This window comes from Heterodontus francisci, chromosome 36, assembly GCF_036365525.1.
Source record: "Heterodontus francisci isolate sHetFra1 chromosome 36, sHetFra1.hap1, whole genome shotgun sequence".
In the NCBI taxonomy this organism is placed as follows: domain Eukaryota; kingdom Metazoa; phylum Chordata; class Chondrichthyes; order Heterodontiformes; family Heterodontidae; genus Heterodontus; species Heterodontus francisci.
In genome coordinates, this window is record NC_090406.1 from 52758609 (window position 1) to 52780188 (window position 21580).

Consider the following 21580-nt stretch of genomic DNA (forward strand, 5'->3'; position numbering starts at 1 on the left):
TACCAGACTGATTCCTGGGATGGCAGGACTGGTGTATGAGGAGAGATTGAGTCGGTTAGGATTATATTCGCTGGAGTTCAGAAGAGTGAGAGGGGATCTCATAGAAACCTATAAAATTTGAACAGGACTTGACAGAGTAGATGCAGGAAGGATGTTCCCGACAGTGGGGAGTCCAGAACCAGGGGTCATAATCTGAGGATACAGGGTAAACCTTTCAGGACTGAGATGAGGAGAAATTTCTTCACCCAGAGAGTGGTGAGCCTGTGGAATTCGCTACCACAGAAAGCAGTTGAGGCCAAAACATTGTACGTTTTCAAGGAGTTAGATCTAGCTCTTGGGTCTAAAGGGATCAAAGGGTATGGGGCGAAAGCGGGAACAGGCTACTGAGTTGGATGATCAGCAATGATCATAATGAATGGCGGAGCAGGCTCGAAGAGCCAAATGGCCTACTCCTGCTCCTATTTTCTATGTTTACCCCCCCCCCCCCACCCACTGTGATTCCCAACCAAGCAGATGTTCCAGTTTATCATTGTGGGATTTCTAAATTTAGATAAATCTGGATAAGGACATTCAATATAAAATCAAAGTTTGCAGATAGAAAAATAGGTATCGCAAGTCAAACAATGAGCAGCAGCAACATGGATACAAAATTGGCAAAGTGACAGAACACAGTTGTGGTAAATGGCTGATTTCTGGGCTGGAGGGAGGTATCCAGTTGGGTTCCCCAGGGTTCTGTAAGAGGACTGTTTTGATATCCATCAATGACTTTGTTTTGGAGGTACAAGGTACAATTCTGAAATTCTCAGATATGAAACTCAGAAATGTAAACTGCGAGAAAGATAATCATAGACTTCAAGAGAACAAACAGGCTGGTGGAATGGGCGAACACATGGCATATAAAATTAAATGCAGAAAAGTGTGATTTTTTTTTATTTAGAGATACAGCACTGAAACAGGCCCTTTGGCCCACCGAGTCTGTGCCAACCAACAACCACCCATTTATGCTAATCCTACATTAATCCCACATTCCCTACCACATCCCCACCTTCCCTCAATTCTCCTACCACCTACCTACACTACACTAGGGGCAATTTACAATGTCCAATTTACCTATCAACCTGCAAGTCTTTGGCTGTGGGAGGAAACCGGAGCACCCGGCAGAAACCCACACGGTCACAGGGAGAACTTGCAAACTCCGCACAAGCAGTACCCAGAACCAAACCCGGGTCGCTGGAGTGGTGAGGCTGCGGTGCTAACCACTGCGCCACTGTGATGTGATACATTTCAGTAGGAAGAATGAGGACAGGCTACACATGCTAAATGATACAATTTTAAAAGGGGGCGCAAGAAAATTACGACTTGGGACATAACGAAAACAGAAAATTCCAAAAATACTCGGCAGGTCTGGCAGCAGCGTTGGAGAGAGTGTTACTCTTTCAGGTTCAACCTAACATTGTAGCTAAAATCCCTCATGCCTGGAATTATTCTGGTAAATCTCCTCTGGACCCTTTCATCCTTCCTAAAATGTGATCAGAACTGGATGTAATACCCCAATTGTGGCCTAACCAGAGCTTTTTAAAGGTTCAGTGTAACTTTGCATACCTAATACCTCTATTTATGAAGCCCAAGGTTCCATTTGCTTTGCTAACTATCTCAATATGTCCTGCCACCTTCAGTTAACATCCGCAAGATGGCACCTCTGACAGTGCAGCACTCCCTTTAGTATTGCACTACAGTGACAGCCTAGATTTTTGCATTCAAGTCTCTGGAGTGGGACTTGAAGCCACAACAATAAGAATTGTTTCCAGTGGCTTCAGTCGATAGCCAGAGGGGACAGATTTAAGGTGATTGACCAAAGAGCCAGAGGCACGAGGAAAAAAAACTTTTGCACAATGAGCAGTTAGGATTTGGAATGCACTGTGTGATAACGTGGTGAAAACAGATTCAATGATAGCCCTCAAAAGGGAATTGAATAAATACTTGAGAGAACAAAATTGCAGGGATACGAGGAAAGAACAGAGGAGTGGGACTAAACAGATTGCTCTTTGAAAGAGCAGGTACAGACTCAATAGGGCGAATGACCTCCTGTGCTGTACTGTTTTATTATTCTAATGCAAGAAGGTAGAGGGTTTACATCTTTAACTTTTAGGTTACTGCACTGCAAGGTGTAAAATGATTAGCAAGGGTGCAAATAACCAGAGTATCTATTAATGTACTGTTAATGGCTCTGTTCCCATTTATGAAATGAAAGATTTGAGAAATTATGGTGGAAAATTTTACAGTGCTTAGCTGCAATAAAAACCTCAAGTTTGTTTTAGCAGGGAGAGATTCAGTACAAGTTGAGGTTGGATTGTCACTGAATGAAACATTAGCCAGAGCACATCTGCAATGTCACCTAGTCACAGGAAGGACATCATGGCCCTCATTTAGAAGGACAATGAAGACCACCATTGAAATCAAAGTAGGTTTCAGATGTGCTAGTTTCTTTTCCCAAAATGAGCAATGCTTTAAAATTTAAGATGAGAATAAGATCTTCTATGACATTATTCATTGCACCACCCTTTGGATAAAGAAGTTTCTTCTGAATTCTCCATTTGATTTATTGTTAACTATCTTATATTGATGACCCCTAACTTTTGCTCTTCCCAACACTGTGTTTACTCTCTCAAAACCTTTCATAATTTTAAAAGGCCTCTGCCAGGTCCCCCGAGTCTTCTCTTTTTCAAGACAGCCTATTCATCCTTTCTTGATTGGTATAACCTTGCATTTGATATCTTTTAAACCTTTGTTGCACCTACTCCAGTGCCTCTATAATCCTTTCCATAACATGGGGACCAGATCTGTACACAGTACTCCAAGTATGGTCTAACCAAGGTTCAACACAAGTTTTTCATAACTTCTCTACTTTTCAATTCTATCCCTCTAGAAGTGTGAGGTTACTCACTTTGGTAGTAAGAACTAAAAGCAGAATTTTTTTTTGAAAATTTGAGAAACTTCTAAACATTAATGTTCAGAGACTTGGGTGTATTCATACAAGGAATACAGGAAGTTAAATGCAAGGTACAGAAAGCAATTAGGAAGGCAAATGACATGTTGCCTTTATTGCAAAGGGATTGGAGCCCAAGAAGTCGTGCTGCAATCATATAGGGCTTTGGTGAGACCACACCTGGAGTACTGACCATACTTTTGGTCTCCATATCAAAGGAAGGGTATACTTACTTGCCTTGGAGGTGGTTCAGTGAAGGTTCACTGAGATGAGAGGATTGTCCTATGATGAGAGGCTGAGTAAATTGGGCCTATATTCCCTTGAATTTAGACGAATGAATCACAGAAATTTACAGCACGGAAGGAAGCCATTCGGCCCATCGTGTTAGCGCCAAACGACAAGGAGCCATCCAGCCTAATCCCACTTTCCAGCTCTTGGTCCCATAGCCTTATATGTTAAAGGTGACCTCATTGAAACATACAAGATTCTGAAGCAGCTTGACAGGGTAGATACTGGGAGGTTGATTCCCCTGGCTGGGGAATCCAGAACATGAGGCAGGCTCAGGATAAAGGGTCAATCATTTAGGACTGAGATGAAGAAAAATTTCTTCACTCAGAAGTTTGCGAATCTTTGGAATTCTCTACCCCAGAGGGCTGTGGATGCTCCATCATTGAGTACATTCAAGGGTGGGATAGATACATTTTTGATCTCTCAGGGAATCAAGAGATATGGGGAGCAGGCAGGAAAGCGGAGACGAGGAAGATCGGCAATGATCAGATTGAATGGCGGAGCAGGCTCAACGGGCCGCATGATCTACTATTTATGTTCTCTTCCCAGATTGGTGTTTTCCATCTGTGAAACTGTAAAATGCTCCAAGACATCTTCCTGCATGGAAGAATTGCTATAGAAAAACAAGTTATTGGACATACCTTTGAGGTGTCACCAGCCCATATCTGTTGGTCTCACTAACTCTGTGAGGCTGCAATGATCTGTAGCTGTTGGGATTTTGATTCATTTTGCACCGTTGAACTGAAAAATAAAGGATTTTCATAGAACTGCTGCACTGTTAAACGTTACAAGACAGACACTTCAGATATATGCTTCCATATCACTGCTTCCGAACGATTCTTCCAGTACTAGCAGAGACAGTCAAATCAGCACCTCTATTGCAATAGTAATACTTAAAATACAGGTTTCTAGCTATTCTACCAAATACTTCAACAGCATCAAAACTGCTCACTCTGAAAAAGCTATATCAAGCTGTCCATGGTAAAAACAGGCTTAAGAATATAAATACAAATTGCCTTGTGACTTGTCTATAGTCATAGAATACGAAAGTCGAATTAGGAACAGATTTCTTCAGAGTTGAAAAGTCGAGTGTTCATCTGATGGGCTCAATATTATTCGGGAATAAACACTATTTCCTTGAAATCTGCTTGTTATAATTTCAGCATCCATCAATAAAGAATACAGCTTCCTAACTACTAATCTTGTTCCATTATAAAGCTCTTGTTCAGGATGCAAGTTTCATAGCAACATTACAAGTGCTCCTTTCTTGAGTCTAAGCTTGTGCAGTGGCATGCCCATTGGAGTTAGACTGTGTAGAAACTCATTTGCTTTGTCTAATGACGCCGATGGCATTCTGATCAAAGATCATCGACCTGAAATTATAACTCTTTCTCTCTCCACAGATGCTGCCAGACCCACTGAGTATTTCCAGCGATTTTGTTGTTATTTCACATTTCCAGCATCTGCAGTATTTGGCTTTTTGTTTTAATTCACCCAACAGCTTTGCTGAAATCTTTTCACTTAAATCTAGTGAATCTTAGCGCAAAGAATACCTTTTGAATAATAAGTGGTATCGAACACATCATGCTTTGACCAAATAGGAAATCAACACAATTTGACTCCTTGGAAAAACAATCTCCAATATTTCAACTGAACCTCCCCAATTTTCCCACCCCTAGTTTACGAAACCAATCTGCAAACACTTTTTCGTTGGGTTACTCATGTTTTCTTCAACTTAAAATTTCCTCAATTGACTCCATATATTGTTTGTTAATACAACGTCTTATAATAGATCCTTTTGTCGCCCTAGAAAGAACTGGTAGGAGCTGTTGAAACTCAGCTCCCAGTAAAACAATTATCCCTGAATATAATATGGTTATTAACTCAAAGAAAATGATCCACTGCCAAGAAGCAATGTTGGCAACAATGAAACTTCAGTAAACCAATGTTTTGTATCAGATCTCTCTCCTCCCCCTCCGTCCCCCTACCCACCACCCCCCCTTTCCACTCCCAAATTCCTTCCCCACCCTCACCCAATCCCCCTCTCGCCCGTCCCACATTCAGCCCCCACCCACCCCCTCCCCCATTCCCCCTCACTCATACCCACCCTCAGACACCCCCTCCCCCACCCACCCTCAGACACCCCCTCCCCCACCCACCCTCATACCGCCACCCACCCCCCTCAATCATACCCCCACCTACCCTCACTCACACCCCTCCCACCACCATCCTCCTCACTCATATCACCACCCATCCCCCCCACCCTCACTCATACCCCCACCCAATCCCTCCCCTCCATTCCCCCACCTACACCCAACCATCCCCCACTCTCCCACCCACCCTCACTCACTCATACCCCTCCCACTACCATCCTCCTCCCTATACCCCCACCCACCCTCATACCCCCACGCATGCCTCTCCCACCCACCCTCCCTCATACCCCCCACCCAACCTCACTCACATACCCCTCCCACCCATGCCCTCCCCCAACCTCACTCATACCCCCACCCACCCTCACTCACTCATACCATCACCCACCTTCCCACCACCTCACTCATACCCCTACCACCATCCTCCTCACTCATACCACCCCCCCTCCCACCCATGCCCTCCCCCCACCCTCACTCATTACCCCACCCTCCCTCATAACTCCACCCACCCTCATTCCCTCATATCCCCACCCACCCCCACTCAATTATACCCGAACCCACCCGCACTCATACCTCCTCCCACCCACTCGCACTCATACCCCCTCCCACCTACCCTCACATACCCCCACTCATAACTCCTCCCACCCACCCACATAACCCCTCCCTCATACCCCCACACACCATTCCCACCCACCCTCCCTTAAACCACTCTCCCTCCCCCAACCCACCCTCGCTCTTACACCCACCCACACTCGCTCTTACACCCACCCTCCTCCCACCCACCCTCGCTCTTACACCCACCCTCCTCCCACCCACCCACCCTCGCTCTTACACCCACCCTCCTCCCACCCACCCACCCTCGCTCTTACACCCACCCTCCTCGCTCTTACACCCACCCTCCTCCCACCCACCCACCCTCGCTCTTACACCCACCCTCCTCGCTCTTACACCCACCCTCCTCCCACCCACCCACCCTCGCTCTTACACCCACCCTCCTCCCACCCACCCACCCTCGCTCTTACACCCACCCTCCTCCCACCCACCCACCCTCGCTCTTACACCCACCCTCCTCCCACCCACCCACCCTCGCTCTTACACCCACCCTCCTCCCACCCACCCACCCTCGCTCTTACACCCACCCTCCTCCCACCCACCCTCGCTCTTACACCCACCCTCCTCCCACCCACCCTCGCTCTTACACCCACCCTCCTCCCACCCACCCTCGCTCTTACACCCACCCTCCTCCCACCCACCCTCGCTCTTACACCCACCCTCCTCCCACCCACCCTCGCTCTTACACCCACCCTCCTCCCACCCACCCTCGCTCTTACACCCACCCTCCTCCCACCCACCCTCGCTCTTACACCCACCCTCGCTCTTACACCCACCCTCCTCCCACCCACCCTCGCTCTTACACCCACCCTCCTCCCACCCACCCTCGCTCTTACACCCACCCTCCTCCCACCCACCCTCGCTCTTACACCCACCCTCCTCCCACCCACCCTCGCTCTTACACCCACCCTCCTCCCACCCACCCTCGCTCTTACACCCACCCTCCTCCCACCCACCCTCGCTCTTACACCCACCCTCCTCCCACCCACCCTCGCTCTTACACCCACCCTCCTCCCACCCACCCTCGCTCTTACACCCACCCTCCTCCCACCCACCCTCGCTCTTACACCCACCCTCCTCCCACCCACCCTCGCTCTTACACCCACCCTCCTCCCACCCACCCTCGCTCTTACACCCACCCACCCTCGCTCTTACACCCACCCTCCTCCCACCCACCCTCCTTCGCTCTTACACCCACCCTCCTCCCACCCACCCTCGCTCTTACACCCACCCTCGCTCTTACACCCCCCCACCCCCCACCCACCCTCGCTCTTACACCCACCCTCGCTCTTACACCCACCCTCCTTCGCTCTTACACCCACCCTCCTTCGCTCTTACACCCACCCTCCTTCGCTCTTACACCCACCCTCCTTCGCTCTTACACCCACCCTCCTTCGCTCTTACACCCACCCTCCTTCGCTCTTACACCCACCCTCGCTCATACCCCTGCTCACTCATACCCCCACCCACCCTCCTCCTACACAACCTCACTCGCTCATACTCCACCTACCCTCGCTCGCTCATACCCCCACCCACCCTCATTCGCCCATACCCTCGCTCGCCCATACCGCTGCTCACTCATATCCCCACCCACCCTCGCTCGCCCATACCCCCACCCACCCACACTCTCGCTCATACACCCACCCTCCCTCGCTCATACTCCCACCCACATCTTCCCAAACACCCTCACTCATACCACCACCCCTCCCCTCACCCATACCACCACCACCACCCCTCCCCTCACTCCCCCCACACCTCTTCACCCTCACCCACCCTAATTACATACACTAGGGAGGCCCGCCCAGTCTCCATTTTCTCCGGGTCTCTTTCTCCGGGCCAGGGAAAGCCTCGGCTATATTCCGCACGGGTGAAGAAGCTGTGCGGGGCAAACAGAACCGAGAGCGGAATCCTGGCAACAATGAGCCCAACCGGTCTAAGCGTTCGGTATCTCGGTCCTTCACCCGACGCCTGCCCGCACTCACCAGTTAGATCGTTGTCTCAACCCTCAGTTTGTAATTGGCGCCCAAAATAACGTCAAAAATAATGCTAACCAGAAACGGAATTACGTCATCCACGCGCAAGGCCAACGGCTGTCTAGGTCACGTGTTCGCCGTGCTCTGACATCACGAGCCGGGAGACCGCTCGCAGAAGGCGGCTGTGATTGGCTGAGGCGATGCTTCGAGTGGCCATTGCCGAACCCGGGGGCCAGGGCCCGTATCGAGCCGGTAAATGTTATTGCCTGTCACTTGAGTTCCGAATCCGTCTGAACAACATCGCAGAGTTTCCTTTTATGTAAAAAAAAAACCCGGGCAGATTCACAGAGCGTCTAATGGGCAAAGAGCCCAGGAGATAGTGAAGGGGAGGAGCAACAGCTTGGTCCAAGAGGGTCTTGGAGGAGAGGGATTTAGGGGTGGATAAAAGGCTAGAATCGGAGGAACAAAGAGAAGAGCGTGGCCATGAAGGGATTTAAACACGAGGATGCGCATTTTAAATTGGTGGTGTTGGGCAGTTGAGTTGATATGGGTAATAGAGTTATACAGCACAGAAACAGGCCGTTCGGCCCATCGTGTCCATGCCGGCCATAAAGCACCTAACTATTCTAATCTCATTTTCCAATACTTGGTCCGTAGCCTCGTATGCTATGGTGTTTCAAGGGCTCGTCTAAATATTTCTTAAATGTTGTGAGATTTCTGCCTCTACCACTTCTTCACGCAGTGTATTCCAGATTCCAACCACCCTCTGGGTGAAAAAATTTTTCTCTAAACCGCCTGCACCTTACCTTAAATCTATGCCCCCTGGTTATTGACCCCTTCGCGAAGGGAAAAAGTTTCTTCCTATCTAACCTACCAATGCCCCTCATAATTTTGTATACCTCAGTCATGTCCCCCCTTAGCCTTCTCTGCTCAACGGAAAACAACCCTCGCCTTTTCAGTCTCTCCTCATAGCTGAAATGCTCTAGCCTTGGCAACATCCTGGCGAATCTCCTCTGCACCCTCTCCAGTGCCATCACATCCTACAGTGCAGTGCCCAGAATTGTACGCAGTACTCCAGCTGTGGCCGAACTAGTGTTTTATACAGCTCCATCATAACCTCCCTGCTCTTGTATTCTGTGCCTTAGCTGATAAAGGCAAGTATTGCATATGCCTTCCTAACCACCTTATCTACCCATGCTGCTGCCTTCAGTGATCTATGGAGAAGTACACCAAGATCCTTCTGTACTTCCTAGGGTCCTACCATCCAATGTATATTCCCTTGCCTTGTTAGTCCTCCCAAAATGCATCACTTCACACTTCTCAGGATTAAATTTCATTTGCCACTGCTCTGCCCATCTTACCAGTCCATCTGTATCATCCTGTAATCAAAGGCTTTCCTCCTCACTATTTACAACACCACCAATTTTCATGACATTTGCAAACTTGCTTATAATACCTCCTATATTCAGCGAGGACAGAAATGATGGGTAACAGTGGCTTGATGTGGGATAGGAAACAGCAGCGGAGTTTTGAATAAGGTCGAGTTTCTGGAGGGGGGGCGAATGAGTCTGGCTAGGAGTGCGTTGGAATAGTTGAGTCTAGAGGTAACAAATCCATCAATGTGGGTTACAGCAGCAGATAAGCTAAGTCAAAGGTGGAGTTGGGCAATAGGGGCAGTAGATGATCTTGGTGATTGAGAAGATCTGGAATCAGAAGATCAGCTCCGGGTCAAATATGACACTGAGGATGCAAACAGACTGATTCAACCTGAGACAGTGGCCAGGGAGGGCAATGGAATTGGTGGCATGGGTAAGGAGTTTGTGGTATGTGCTAAAGATGAAGGCTTCGGTCTTCCCATATTAAACTGTTTAAAGGACGAAGTGCTGATACAGAAGTGGAGACCTGCTCACAGACCTGCAGATGAAGAGTGGGCAGTGGTTCACCAGGTAGTGGTGCCGCCGAGGTACCGTAGGGAAATATTGAGAATAGCCACGAGATACCAATGGCTGGACAAGTCGGTATCAGAAAAGCCCAAGCCCGCTTAAGACAGCATTTTCACTGGCCACAACTCCACAAGGATGTGGTGGTGTTCTGTAAGACTTGCCACACATGCCAGGTTGTGGGGAAACCTCAACCTGCAATAAAACCTAAACACCTAATTCACATACTGGCTTTTGGGGAAGCTTTCAGCAAAGTGCTGGTAGATTGTGTGGGGCTCCTGCCAAAAACAAAAGGGGCTACCAGTATCTTCTCACTGTTATGGATGTGGCTACTCAATTTCCAGAGGCCATCCCTCGAAGAACGATCTCTGTTAAGGTAGTGGTGGAGGGGCTAATCCAAAAGGTGAAGACCTGATGTGGACTACCTGCCGAGAACCAGTCGAATCAGGGCACAAATTTTACTTTATTTATATATACAGCACTGAAACAGGCCCTTTGGCCCACCGAGTCTGTGCCAACCAACAACCACCCGTTTATACTAACCCTACAGTAATCCCATATTCCCTGCCACCTACCTACACTAGGGGCAATTTACAACTGCCAATTTACCTATCACCTGCAAGTCTTTTGGCTGTGGGAGGAAACCAGAGCACCCGGCGAAAACCCACGCGGTCACAGGGAGAACTTGCAAACTCCGCACAGGCAGTACCCAGAATCGAACCCGGGTCCCTGGAGCTGTGAGACTGCGGTGCTAACCACTGCGCCACTGTGCCGCCCTTAAAACATGGTTAGATGCCACTAAGTAGATGACAATGCCTTAACCATTTGTGTGTTGTAAGGCCACTAGGACCTCTTCCATCCTTATCAAGGGGAGTGCTAACCTGCTCTCCTTTCATACAACATGTCCATGTCCAACATGTCCAGTATTTTTCAAAAGGTCATGGGTAATCTGGGCATAACCCAGCTAAACTCTTCAGCCTACCACCCACAGTTACAAGGGGCTTTGGAGTGGTACCACCAGTCCCTAAAGACAATAATCAGGGCATACTGCTATGCCTACCCCCTGACTGGGACAAAGGGCTGGGTTTTCTTCTGTTTGCTTCCAGGGACTCACCCATTGAGTCCACTGGCTTTAGTCCTTTTGAATTAGTTTATGGAGACGAGGTGAAAGGTCCTCTAAAACTAATAAAGGAGAGGCTTTTGGGACACAAGGACGAATTTTCCCTGTTAGACTGCATCTCTGTGTTCCAAGAATGGCTCATGAGAGCTTGTGTGGTGGCTCAAGAGCACCTAAAAACCTCCTAGACAGCTATGAAAAGGCAGGCGGATAACCATGCCAAGGTCAGAATATTTCAGCCTGGAGACCATGTGTTAGTGCTACTACCAATACAGGGTGAACCATTGAAAGCTGAGTTCAGTCGCCCTTACAGAGTAGTAAAGAAAATTAGCAAGGTCAATTATATAAGTGACACCCCAGATCACAGGAAAAGGAAAAAGCAAAAGCTGTGCCACATCGATATGTTAAAATGGTATCACAGCTGGGAAGTAGACAAGTAGACAGGTCTATCAGGCAGTCAGGAAAGAGAAGGGTGAAAGGGACAGTGAGGACAAGTTAGAGGGAGGCCTGGAGGATTCCAAAATCAAACCCCCTACCATCTGGTTTGCTAACACTGAAATGTTAGGGAAATTAGACACCGTACCCTCGTATTTAAACGCATAACAGAGGGAAGACCTAACAAGGCTGCTCACAACATTTAAAGGGATCTGCAGGGACAAACCAGGGTGCACAACCCTAACCCTACATGATGTGGATGTAGGAGAGACCCCTCCCATAAAACAAAATCCTGTCATCTAGGTCCCAGGAAACTGACTCAGGTTTGGGAGGCAATTCAGTATATGCTGGAGCACAAGCTGATTGAGCCCAGCCAGTGCAGTTGAAGTTCCCAGTTGTGTTGGGCCCAAACCCGATGGCTTAACAAGGCTCTGCATTGATTACAGAAAGATAAATGCAGTGACCAGAGCCGATTCCTAACCAATTTCCTGCCTGGAAGACTGTACAGTTGGAGTAGGATACGCCACCCACATAACCAAAATAAACTTGTGAAAAGATACTTGCAGGTTCTCTTAACCACCTGAGCTAGAGATCTCAGCTTTTGTTAGCCCAGATGACTTATTCCAGTGCCAGGTAATGTTCTTTGGATTAAGAAGTGCCCTAGCCACATTCCAAAGGCTGATGAACCAGGTCGTGGCTGGCCTGTCGAACTGTGTAGTGTACCTGGATGATCTGTTAGTGTACAGTGACACGTGGGGTGACCACCTAGACCAGTTAGAAACCCTCTTCTGAAGATTATAGTCAGCTGACCTTGTGGTAAATCTTGCAAAGAACGAGTTCGTTGAAGCTCAAGTAACCTACCTAGGGCATATTGTGGGTCAAGGGTGAGTGCTGCTTAGAGAAGCAAAGGTACAGGCGCCGACAGATTTTCCCGTCTCCACAACCAAACAGGAAATAATGCGATAAGGTGGGTTTTACCACAACTTCAGCATTATAGCCGCTCCACTGACAGACCCTATTACTGAAAAGAGCAAAGGTAGTGTGGTCAGAGAGATGCCAAACTGCTTTCAAGAGGCTGAAAGTCATCTTAACCAACGAACTGGTGCTGGCAGTTCCAAACTTTAACAAACTATTTAAAGTGGCAGTTGATGCTATTGACCTAGGGGTAGGTGCCGTCCTGCTCCCAGACGATAAGTGAGTGTTTGTGTACAGTTCCTTTTTAATTTGAGACCTGATAATGAAGTGCTCCTGTCATCACATTTCATTTTGCGTGGTGTGGAGGTGTCACACCAACATGTTTTGTTGAATGATAATTTTCTTTAATCCACTGACTGGAGATCTGTATATTTTTTAAAAGAAATTCAAAAAGGAACAGATAAAAGATGACTTTGCTAGCAGCTTACGATGGGCACCTCATTTGCAACACTGTATCCTACATTGCAAGGCATGTGAGTTGGAGACAAAATGTCTGCTCAACCCAGCAAGAACCAAGACCCAGGAAGTTTAAGGGAACTGCTTGTTCTCTTTAGCAAGAAGAAATACACTGCTAACTACTATGCTTGAATCACTGGGCAACTGTTACGTGACCACCCCCCACCCCCCCTCATCTGTCGTTTTAAGTTGCTGTTTCTCTGCAGCAGGTTGAGAAGCATCTGGACTCTTACATGTGCAGACCCAAGTGCAGGTCCTTCCTCTCTGTCTCTTTCCATTCCAGCTTGCGAGCTTCGAACACTGCCTGTTGACTTTGCATACTCTGGCTACAATCAGAACCCGATTGGAGTAAATTATCCACATCGCTGTCTCCAAGAGACCCACTGAACCAGTCCTTTACCTCTTCAAACTAAAAACCTCAGTACTGCTGAATTCAGCTAGAAGCCAGCCGAATAACCAAAACCCAACAGACTGTGTACCCCTTTTTTTATGGTATCCAACTCAACCAATTTACCTTTCCCCACCCTGTAACCTATATCTGTGTATGTGAACCTCCAGTGTGTGTATGCACGTGAAGGTTGGAGCATAGTTTATTATTTTCATTAGTTCGCTTAGCTACAATAAAGTTAACCTCTTCCTTTGTTAACTCAAGAAAACCTGTCCGATTGGTTTCTTTATGAACATAGTAGGTAAGTAATCAAACACCTACTGAATTGGCCAGTACATCCAATTTAAAACAGAATTAAATGAGTTTAGAGATACAGCACTGAAACAGGCCCTTCGGCCCACCGAGTCTGTGCCGACCATCAACCACCCATTTATACTAATCCTACACTAATCCCATATTCCTACCACATCCCCACCTGTCCCTATATTTCCCTACCACCTACCTATACTAGTGGCAATTTATAATGGCCAATTTACCTACCAACCTGCAAGTCTTTTGGCTTGTGGGAGGAAACCGGAGCACCCGGAGGAAACCCACGCAGACAGAGGGAGAACTTGCAAACTCCACACAGGCAGAACCCAGAATTGAACCCAGGTCGCTGAAGCTGTGAGGCTGCAGTGCTAACCACTGCGCCACTGTTGTGGTCAAACTAGGAGAGGAAAAAGAGGGAAGCCCTTCGACACCTCCTCACCTGACCGTAACAATTCATATAGACTACATCCAGTGCATTCCCCTCATCAACCTTCTCTGTTATTTCATCAAAAATCAATTAGCCAAACACAATCTGCCTTTTACAAATCCATGCTGCATCTCCTTAATTAACTCAAACCTCTCCAAGTGCCTTTTATTTGGTTTATGTGATTCTTAAGCTCGGGGTCCTGCTTGCAGACTGAGCAGAGGTCTTCTTCTAATTTCCACCCTTGTCTCACCTTTACATGGTCCATCTCCGATACTTCCCTTCCCTTCCTCGACTTCTCTATCTCCATCTCTGGGGATAGGCTGTCTACTAATATCCATTATAAGCCCACCGACTCCCACAGCTACCTCGACTACACTTCTTCACACCCTGCCTCCTGTAAGGACTCCATTCCATTCTCCCAGTTTCTCCGTCTCCGACGCATCTGCTCTGATGATGCTACCTTCCATGACAGCGCTTCAGATATGTCTTCCTTTTTCCTCAACCGAGGATTCCTCCTAGCTGTGGTTCACAGGGCCCTCAACCGTGTCCGACCCATTTCCCACACCTCTACCCTCAGCCCTTCCCCTCCCTCCCAGAACCGCGACAGGGTTCCCCTTGTCCTCACTTTTCCACCCCATCAGCCTCCACATCCAAAGGATCATCCTCCGCCATTTCCGCCACCTCCAGCGTGATGGCACTACCCAATGCATCTTCCCCTCCCCTCACCTGTCAGCATTCTGAAGGGATCGTTCCCTCCGTGACACCCTGGTCCACTTCTCCATTACCTCCACCACCTTGTCCCCTTCCCATGGCACCTTCCCCTGCAATGGCAGGAGGTGTAATACCTGCCCATTTACCTCCCCTCTCCTCACTATCCCAGGCCCCAAACACTCCTTTCAATGTAGTGTACTGTATTCACTACACTGGAGAGACCAAACGCAGATTGAGTGACCGCTTTGCGGAACACCTCCGCTCAGTCCGCAAGCAGGACCCCAAGCTTCCAGTTGCTTGCCATTTCAACACTCCCCCCCACCACCCCGCTCTCATGCTCACATCTCTGTCCTGGGATTGCTGCAGTGTTCCAGTGAACATCAACGCAAGCTCGAGGAACAGCATCTCATTTACCGATTAGGCACACTACAGCCTGCTGGACTGAACATTGAGTTCAATTATTTCAGAGCATGACGGGCCCCCCATTTTACTTTTATTTTTAGTTATTTTTTTCTTTTTCCTTTTTTTTTAGATTTTTTTGTGTTTATTTTATTTTATTTCATCTTAGTTTGTTCAGTTTGCTTACCCACTGTTTTTTTTTCATGTTTGTACTTGCGGCTGTTCAATTTTTAGTCCGTTAACACCCTATCTGCACTAATGCTTTGTCTTTCAACACACCATTAACATATTGTTTGCCTTTGCTCCACGACCTTCTGGTCAGCTATGCTGTGACCTTGTCCGATCTACACCTTCTCCTTTGTTATCTCTTGCCCCATCCCCACTTTACTTGCTTATAACTTTTTACATTTCTAATATTCGCCAGTTCTGAAGAAGGGTCTGAAACATTAACTCTGCTTCTCTCTCCACAGATGCTGAGTATTTCCAGCATTTCTTGTTTTTATTCCTGATCTAGCAATGCCTCCTTCCTAGTTGGACTGAGAACATACTGGTCAAGGAAGTTCTCCTGAACACATTTCAGAAATTTCTCCCCCTCCTTCCCCTATACACTAACATTACCCCAATTGGTATTTGATATTTAAAGTCTCCCGGTATCACTGCTCTGTGGTTTTTGCACATCTCTATGATTTCCTTACAGATTTGCTCCTCTGTGTCTCCCTGGAGATCTATAGAATGCCCCCAGTAGCGTGATCATACCTTTCTTGCTTCTCAATTCTAAACAAATTAATTCTGTCTTTGCCACCTCAAGGACATCTTCACATCCCTGTCTTTCCAACACTACAATGTCTTCCCTAATCAGTACTGTCACCCCACCTTCATTCTTACCTTCCCTATCTTTTCTAAAGACTTTGTATCCGTGAATATTAAGTGCAAAGTCCTCACCATTTTTAAACCATGTTTCCATTATTGCCACTACATCATATTCCCACACAGCTATTTGTGCTTATAGCTCATGAACACTATTCACCACACTTTGTGCATTTCCATATGTGCATTATAAACCTATCTTTGTATTCTTCATAGTCCTTCTTAGTTTGCTCCGATCTAATATGGTACTACACCCTTCTCTAGTACTTCCAACATTCTCACTGCTTTATGCACTTTATCCCTCTTTTCTACTATATACTGGTGCTTATCCCCCTACCAATTTAGTTTTAACCCTCCCCAACCATATTGGTCCCAGTACTGTCGAGGTGCATCCTGCCCCATTTGAATAGGTGCATCCTGCACCAGAACTGGTCCAATGTCCCAAGCATCTGCAGCCCATCCTGCTGCACCATGCCTCAAACCACACGTTGATCTCTCCTCTCACTTGCGCTTGGCACTGGGAGTAATCCAGAGATTACTACCTTTGAGGTGCTACTTTTTAACTTCCTCCCTAGTGCCTGAAAGTCTGACTATAGGACTTCAATATTTGTCCTCTCTGTGTCATTGGTGCTGACATGTACCACAACTTGCGGCTCACTCCCTTTCTCCTGCAGAATATTCTGAAAGCTGTCCATGATGTCCTTTACCCTGGCACCAGGAAGGCAGCACACCATGCGGGACTCAGGATGATGGTTACAGAAATGTCTGTCTGTCCCCCTAACTATGGAATCACCTGTAATAACTGTATTTCTACACTTTGCTGTTCCCCACGCCCCACCCTCGTGCAGTCCCTTCCCATCGGAGCCATCGTCTGGAAGATGTTGTTACTCCCAGCAATCTCCGTTGCTGAGTACTGGTTTGAGAGTGGCACACACCCTGAACACTCCTGCACTTCCTGTCTCTTCCGGATGGTCACTCACCTACTTTCCTGAACACTCTGCCTGTTGGGTGGCCACCTCCTGGAACAGACAATCTCGGAAACTCTTTTGCTCCTGATGCTCTGCAGTGACTGCAGCTGCTCCTCAAGCTCAGAAATCTTGAACTCAAGCTCAAGCAGCTGGAGACACTTCCTACATATGTAATCCTCCAAGACACATGAAGTGTCCTGAAGTTCCCACATGGTGCAGGAATTACAAGCAACAGGTCTCAGCTATGCTTCCATAATCTTCAAAAATCTCTATTCCTCTTTTAAATCTTGTTTAAACTATTAATTTTAATTAATGCCTCTAGACCTGCTCTGTTCGAATACTCATCATTAATTCACTTAATGTCATACTTAATTTGATTGAAATTTTTAATTTCCCGGCTCCAAGTTTAAACCAGTTCCCGAGTTTAGAGAGAGAAAAAGAGAAATACTCATAAAGCACTCACTTACCTGCTTTCGTGTTAGACTTTGATTTTTTTTCCTTCCTGGAAGGCAGTCAGTCCGCTCCCACTGCCCACCCACTGAGCTCTTTCTGCCTCCGCTGGTCTCACTCTGCTCCCATTCCTGCTGCTGTCCTCTCTGATGTAATTGAGGCCAAAGCCTGATGAAGATTACATTCATTCCCTCTTATCTGGATTCTGTTTATCTCGATTCCGATAGCGAGGGGATTGTTGTACCAGATAGGGAAGTGCAGCAGCTGGAGCTTCTCAATTACCTACCTGGCATCGTCCTCGTCCCCTGCCCTCTTCGAGTATATACTGGAGGAAGATGTTGTGGTGAGTGTTTATAATGGTGCCCTGAGCTCAGGTTTTCTCTTAATTTTGTTTCATAGAGCCTGCCTCCCTGCTCCAAATATGGATTCACTGCAAGGACCGCCAGCTGCAGACCTCTCAAGGTAGAATCCGCCCTGTCTCAGAGAGGCGCACACTGCGCCTGCACGCCAGGCAGCGAGGTCTGGGCATGGGTGGCAGGGACGGTCCATGCGTGCTGGGTGGTGGGTTCCTGGCTTGTGCCAAAGCTGCTCGAAGAGGCATCTTGTTCCTGTGGGTGGGCTTCAGCCCAGATACAGACATAAATCTCTATGGATCTCCAGCCCTGCACTATCTGAGGCTCTGGTTTCTGCTCGTGTTCTGGATGATTTTTCTCTGTTTACGAGTCCCGCACAAAAGCAGGTTTTGAAAGCCCACAGTCTGGTTTAGAGCTGATTGGGACATCAAAACCTGCGTCCAGACTAAACTGAGAGAACAGGTGAGTCAGCAGGGTGGGGGTGTAGGGGGAGAAGGAAGATTGGGAAAGCAATAGTGATGGGGAACAGACAGGCGTTTCTGCGACCGCAGACGTGAATCCATGATGGCGTGCTGTCTCCCTGGTGCCAGGGTCAAGGATATCACTGAATGGCTGCAGAGCAGTCAGAGCCCGCGGTCCATATTGGTACCAACGACATAGGGAGGAAGAGGGATCAGGCCCTGCTAGAGAGCTAGGAAAGAAACTAGCAAGCAGAACCACTTGACCATAATAAAACAGAGAGTAGTGGTGAATGGTTACATACAAACATACAAATTAGGAGTTGTTGTTAGTCAGACTGGAGGAATGTGTTTGGTTCCCCAGGGGTTGCTAATAGGACCACAGCTTTTCTTGATATACATTAATGACCCAAGCTTGGGTGTACAGGGCACAATTTCAAAATTTGTAGATGACACAATACTTGGAAGTATTGTGAACTGTGAGGACTGTGTGAACTGTGATAAACTTCAAGAGGACTTAAGACAGGCTGGTGGAATGGGCGGACATGTGGCAAATGGAATTTATTGCAGAAAATTGTGAAGTGGTACATTTGGTAGGACGAACGAGGAGAGGCAGTATAAACTAAAGGGTACAATTCTAAAAGAGGTACAGGAACAGAGGGACCTGAGGGTATATGTGCACAAATCATTGAAAATGACAGGGTAGGTTGATAAAGTGGTGAAAAAGACATACGAGATCCTGGGCTTTATAAATAGAAGTGTAGAGTACAAAAGCGAGGAAGATGTAATAAACCTTTATGGAACACTGGTTTGGCTTCAACTGGAGTATTGTGACCAAATCTGGGCACTTAGGAAGGATGTAAAGGCTTTTGAGAGGGTGCAGTAAAGATTTACAACAATGTTCCCAGGGATGAGGAACGTCAGTTACGAGGATAGATTGGAGAAGCTAGGGCTGTTCTCTTCCGGGACAGGTGGGACCTGTACAAGAAGGACGGGTTGCATCTAAACTGGAGGGGCACACATATTCTGGCTGCAAGGTTTGCTAGCATCACTCGGGAGGGTTAAAACTAGTGTGGCAGGGGGGTGGGAACCAGAGCAGTAGGTCAGCAGGTGAAATAACTGAGGGAGAACTAGTGAATAAGGCCAGTAAGACTGAGAGGAAGAGCAGACAGGGAGATGTTGCTGAGCACAGTGGGACTGGTAGTCTGAAGTGCATTTGTTTCAATGCGAGAAGTATAACTGGTAAGGCAGATGAACTTAGAGCTTGGATTAGTATTTGGAACTATGATGTTGTTGCTGTTACAGAGACTTGGTTGAGGGAAGGATAGGATTGGCAGTTAAACGTTCCGGGATTTAGATGTTTCAGGAGGGATAGAGGGGGATGTAAAAGGGGTGGGGGAGTTGCATTACTGGTTAAGGAGAATATCACAGCTGTACTGCGGGAGGAGACCTCGGAGGGATCATGCAGCGAGGCAATATGGGTAGAGCTCAGGAATAGGAAGGGTGCAGTCACAATGTTGGGGGTTTCCTACAGGCCTCCCAACAGCCAGCGAGAGATAGAGGAGCAGATATGTAGACAGATTTTAGAAAGATATAAAAGCAACAGGGTTGTAGTGGTGGGTGATTTTAACTTCCCCTATATTGACTGGGACTCACTTAGTGCGAGGGGCTTGGATGGGGCAGAATTTGTAAGGAGCATCCAGGAGGGCTTCTTGAAACAATATGTAGATAGTCCAACTAGGGAAGGGGCCGTACTGGACCTGTTATTGGGGAATGAGCCCGGCCAGGTGGTCTAGGTTTCAGTAGGGGAGCTTTTCGGGAACAGTGACCATAATTCCGTAAGTTTTAAGGTACTTGTGGATAAGGATAAGAGTAGTCCTCGGGTGAAGGTGCTAAATTGGGGAAAGGCTAATTATAACAATATTAGGCAGGTACTGAAGAATTTAGATTGGGGGCGGCTGTTTGAGGGTAAATCAACATCGACATGTGGGAGTCCTTCAAACGTCAGTTGATTAGAATCCAGGACCGGTATGTTCCTGTGAGGATGAAGGATAAGTTTGGCAAGTTTCGGGAACCTTGGATAACGAGGGATATTGTGAGCCTAATCAAAAAGAAAAAGGAAGCATTCATAAGGGCTAGAAGGCTGGGAACAGACAAAGCCCTTGAGGAGCATAAAGTAGGAAGGACCTTAAGCAAGGGCTAAAAGGGGTCATGAAAAGTCATTGGCAAACAGGATTAAGGAGAATCCCATGGCTTTTTATACATATATACAGAGCAAGAGGGTAGCCAGGGAAAGGGTTGGCCCACTCAAGGACAGAGGAGGGAATCTATGCGTGGAGCCAGAGGAAATGGGCAAGGTACTAAATGAGTACTTTGCATCAGTATTCACCAAAGAGAAGGACTTGGTGGATGATGAGTCTAGGGAAGGGAGTGTAGATAGTCTGGGTCATATCGATATCAAAAAGGAGGATGTGTTGGGCGTCTTGAAAAACATTGGTAGATAAGTCCCCTGGACCTGATGGGATCTACCCCAGAATACTAAGGGAGGCAAGGGAGGAAATTGCTGGGGCCCTGACAGAAATCTTTGTATCCTTATTGGCTACAGGTGAGGTCCCAGAGGACTGGAGAATAGCCAATGTTGTTCCTTTGTTTAAGAACGGTAGCAAGGATAATCCAGAAAATTATAGGCCGGTGAGCCTTACGTCAGTGGTAGGGAAATTATTGGAGGGGATTCTTCGTGACAGGATTTACTCCCATTTGGAAACAAATGGACTTATTAGCGAGAGGCAGCATGGTTTTGTGAAGGGGAAGTCGTGTCTCACTAACTTGGAGTTTTTTGAGGAAGTGACGAAGATGATTGATGAAGGAAGGGCAGTGGATGTTGTCTACATGGACTTCAGTAAAGCCTTTGACAAGGTCTATCATGGCAGACCGGTACAAAAGGTGAAGTCACATGGGATCAGAGGGGAGCTGGCAAGATGGATACAGAACTGGCTTGGTCATAGAAGACAGAGGGTAGCAGCAGAAGGGTGCTTTTCTGTTTGGAGAGCTGTGACTAGTGGTGTTCCGCAGGGATCAGTGCTGGGACCTTTGCTGTTGTAGTATATATAAATGATTTGGAGGAAAATGTAGCTGGTCTGATTAGTACGTTTGTGGACGACACAAAGGTTGGTGGAGTTGCGGATAGTGATAAGGACTGTCAGGGAATACAGCAAGATATAGATCGGTTGGAGACTTGGGTGGAGAAATGGCAGATGGAGTTTAATCTGGTCAAATGTGAGGTAATGCATTTTGGAAGGTCTAATACAAGTGGGA

At 47.4% G+C, this 21580-nt stretch overlaps 2 protein-coding genes and 1 non-coding gene across 11 annotated transcripts in view; 1 reads left to right on the forward strand and 2 right to left on the reverse strand.

Moving 5' to 3' along the window:
- Positions 1-8110, reverse strand: part of ndc80 (NDC80 kinetochore complex component) — a 148580-nt gene extending 140470 nt beyond the window's left edge. Inside the window, exons 1-2 of one of the 3 annotated variants that reach the window (XM_068016703.1) lie at positions 8019-8110; positions 3916-4015 (exon numbers count right to left, since the gene is read on the reverse strand). In XM_068016703.1, coding sequence (XP_067872804.1) covers positions 3916-4001 — 86 coding nt within the window. In that variant the 5' untranslated portion in view covers positions 4002-4015; positions 8019-8110. Of the gene's footprint in view, positions 1-3915; positions 4016-7809; positions 7971-8018 lie in introns of those variants that run through there. The other 2 variants (XM_068016704.1, XM_068016705.1) reach the window with 2 other exon arrangements.
- Positions 8111-8145: 35 nt separating this feature from the next.
- The window catches only part of LOC137351833 (zinc finger protein 551-like), a 35716-nt gene continuing 22281 nt past the window's right edge, over positions 8146-21580 (forward strand). For 5 of the 7 annotated variants that reach the window (XR_010969578.1, XR_010969579.1, XR_010969580.1 and 2 more), the window contains exon 1: positions 8146-8261. The gene's annotated coding sequence lies outside the window, so the exon portion shown is untranslated. Of the gene's footprint in view, positions 8262-12858; positions 13558-17853; positions 17917-21580 lie in introns of those variants that run through there. The other 2 variants (XR_010969582.1, XM_068016732.1) reach the window with 2 other exon arrangements.
- Positions 10729-10852, reverse strand: LOC137351849 (U6atac minor spliceosomal RNA). The gene has a single exon (XR_010969590.1). It is a non-coding gene; the product is annotated as a U6atac minor spliceosomal RNA (small nuclear RNA).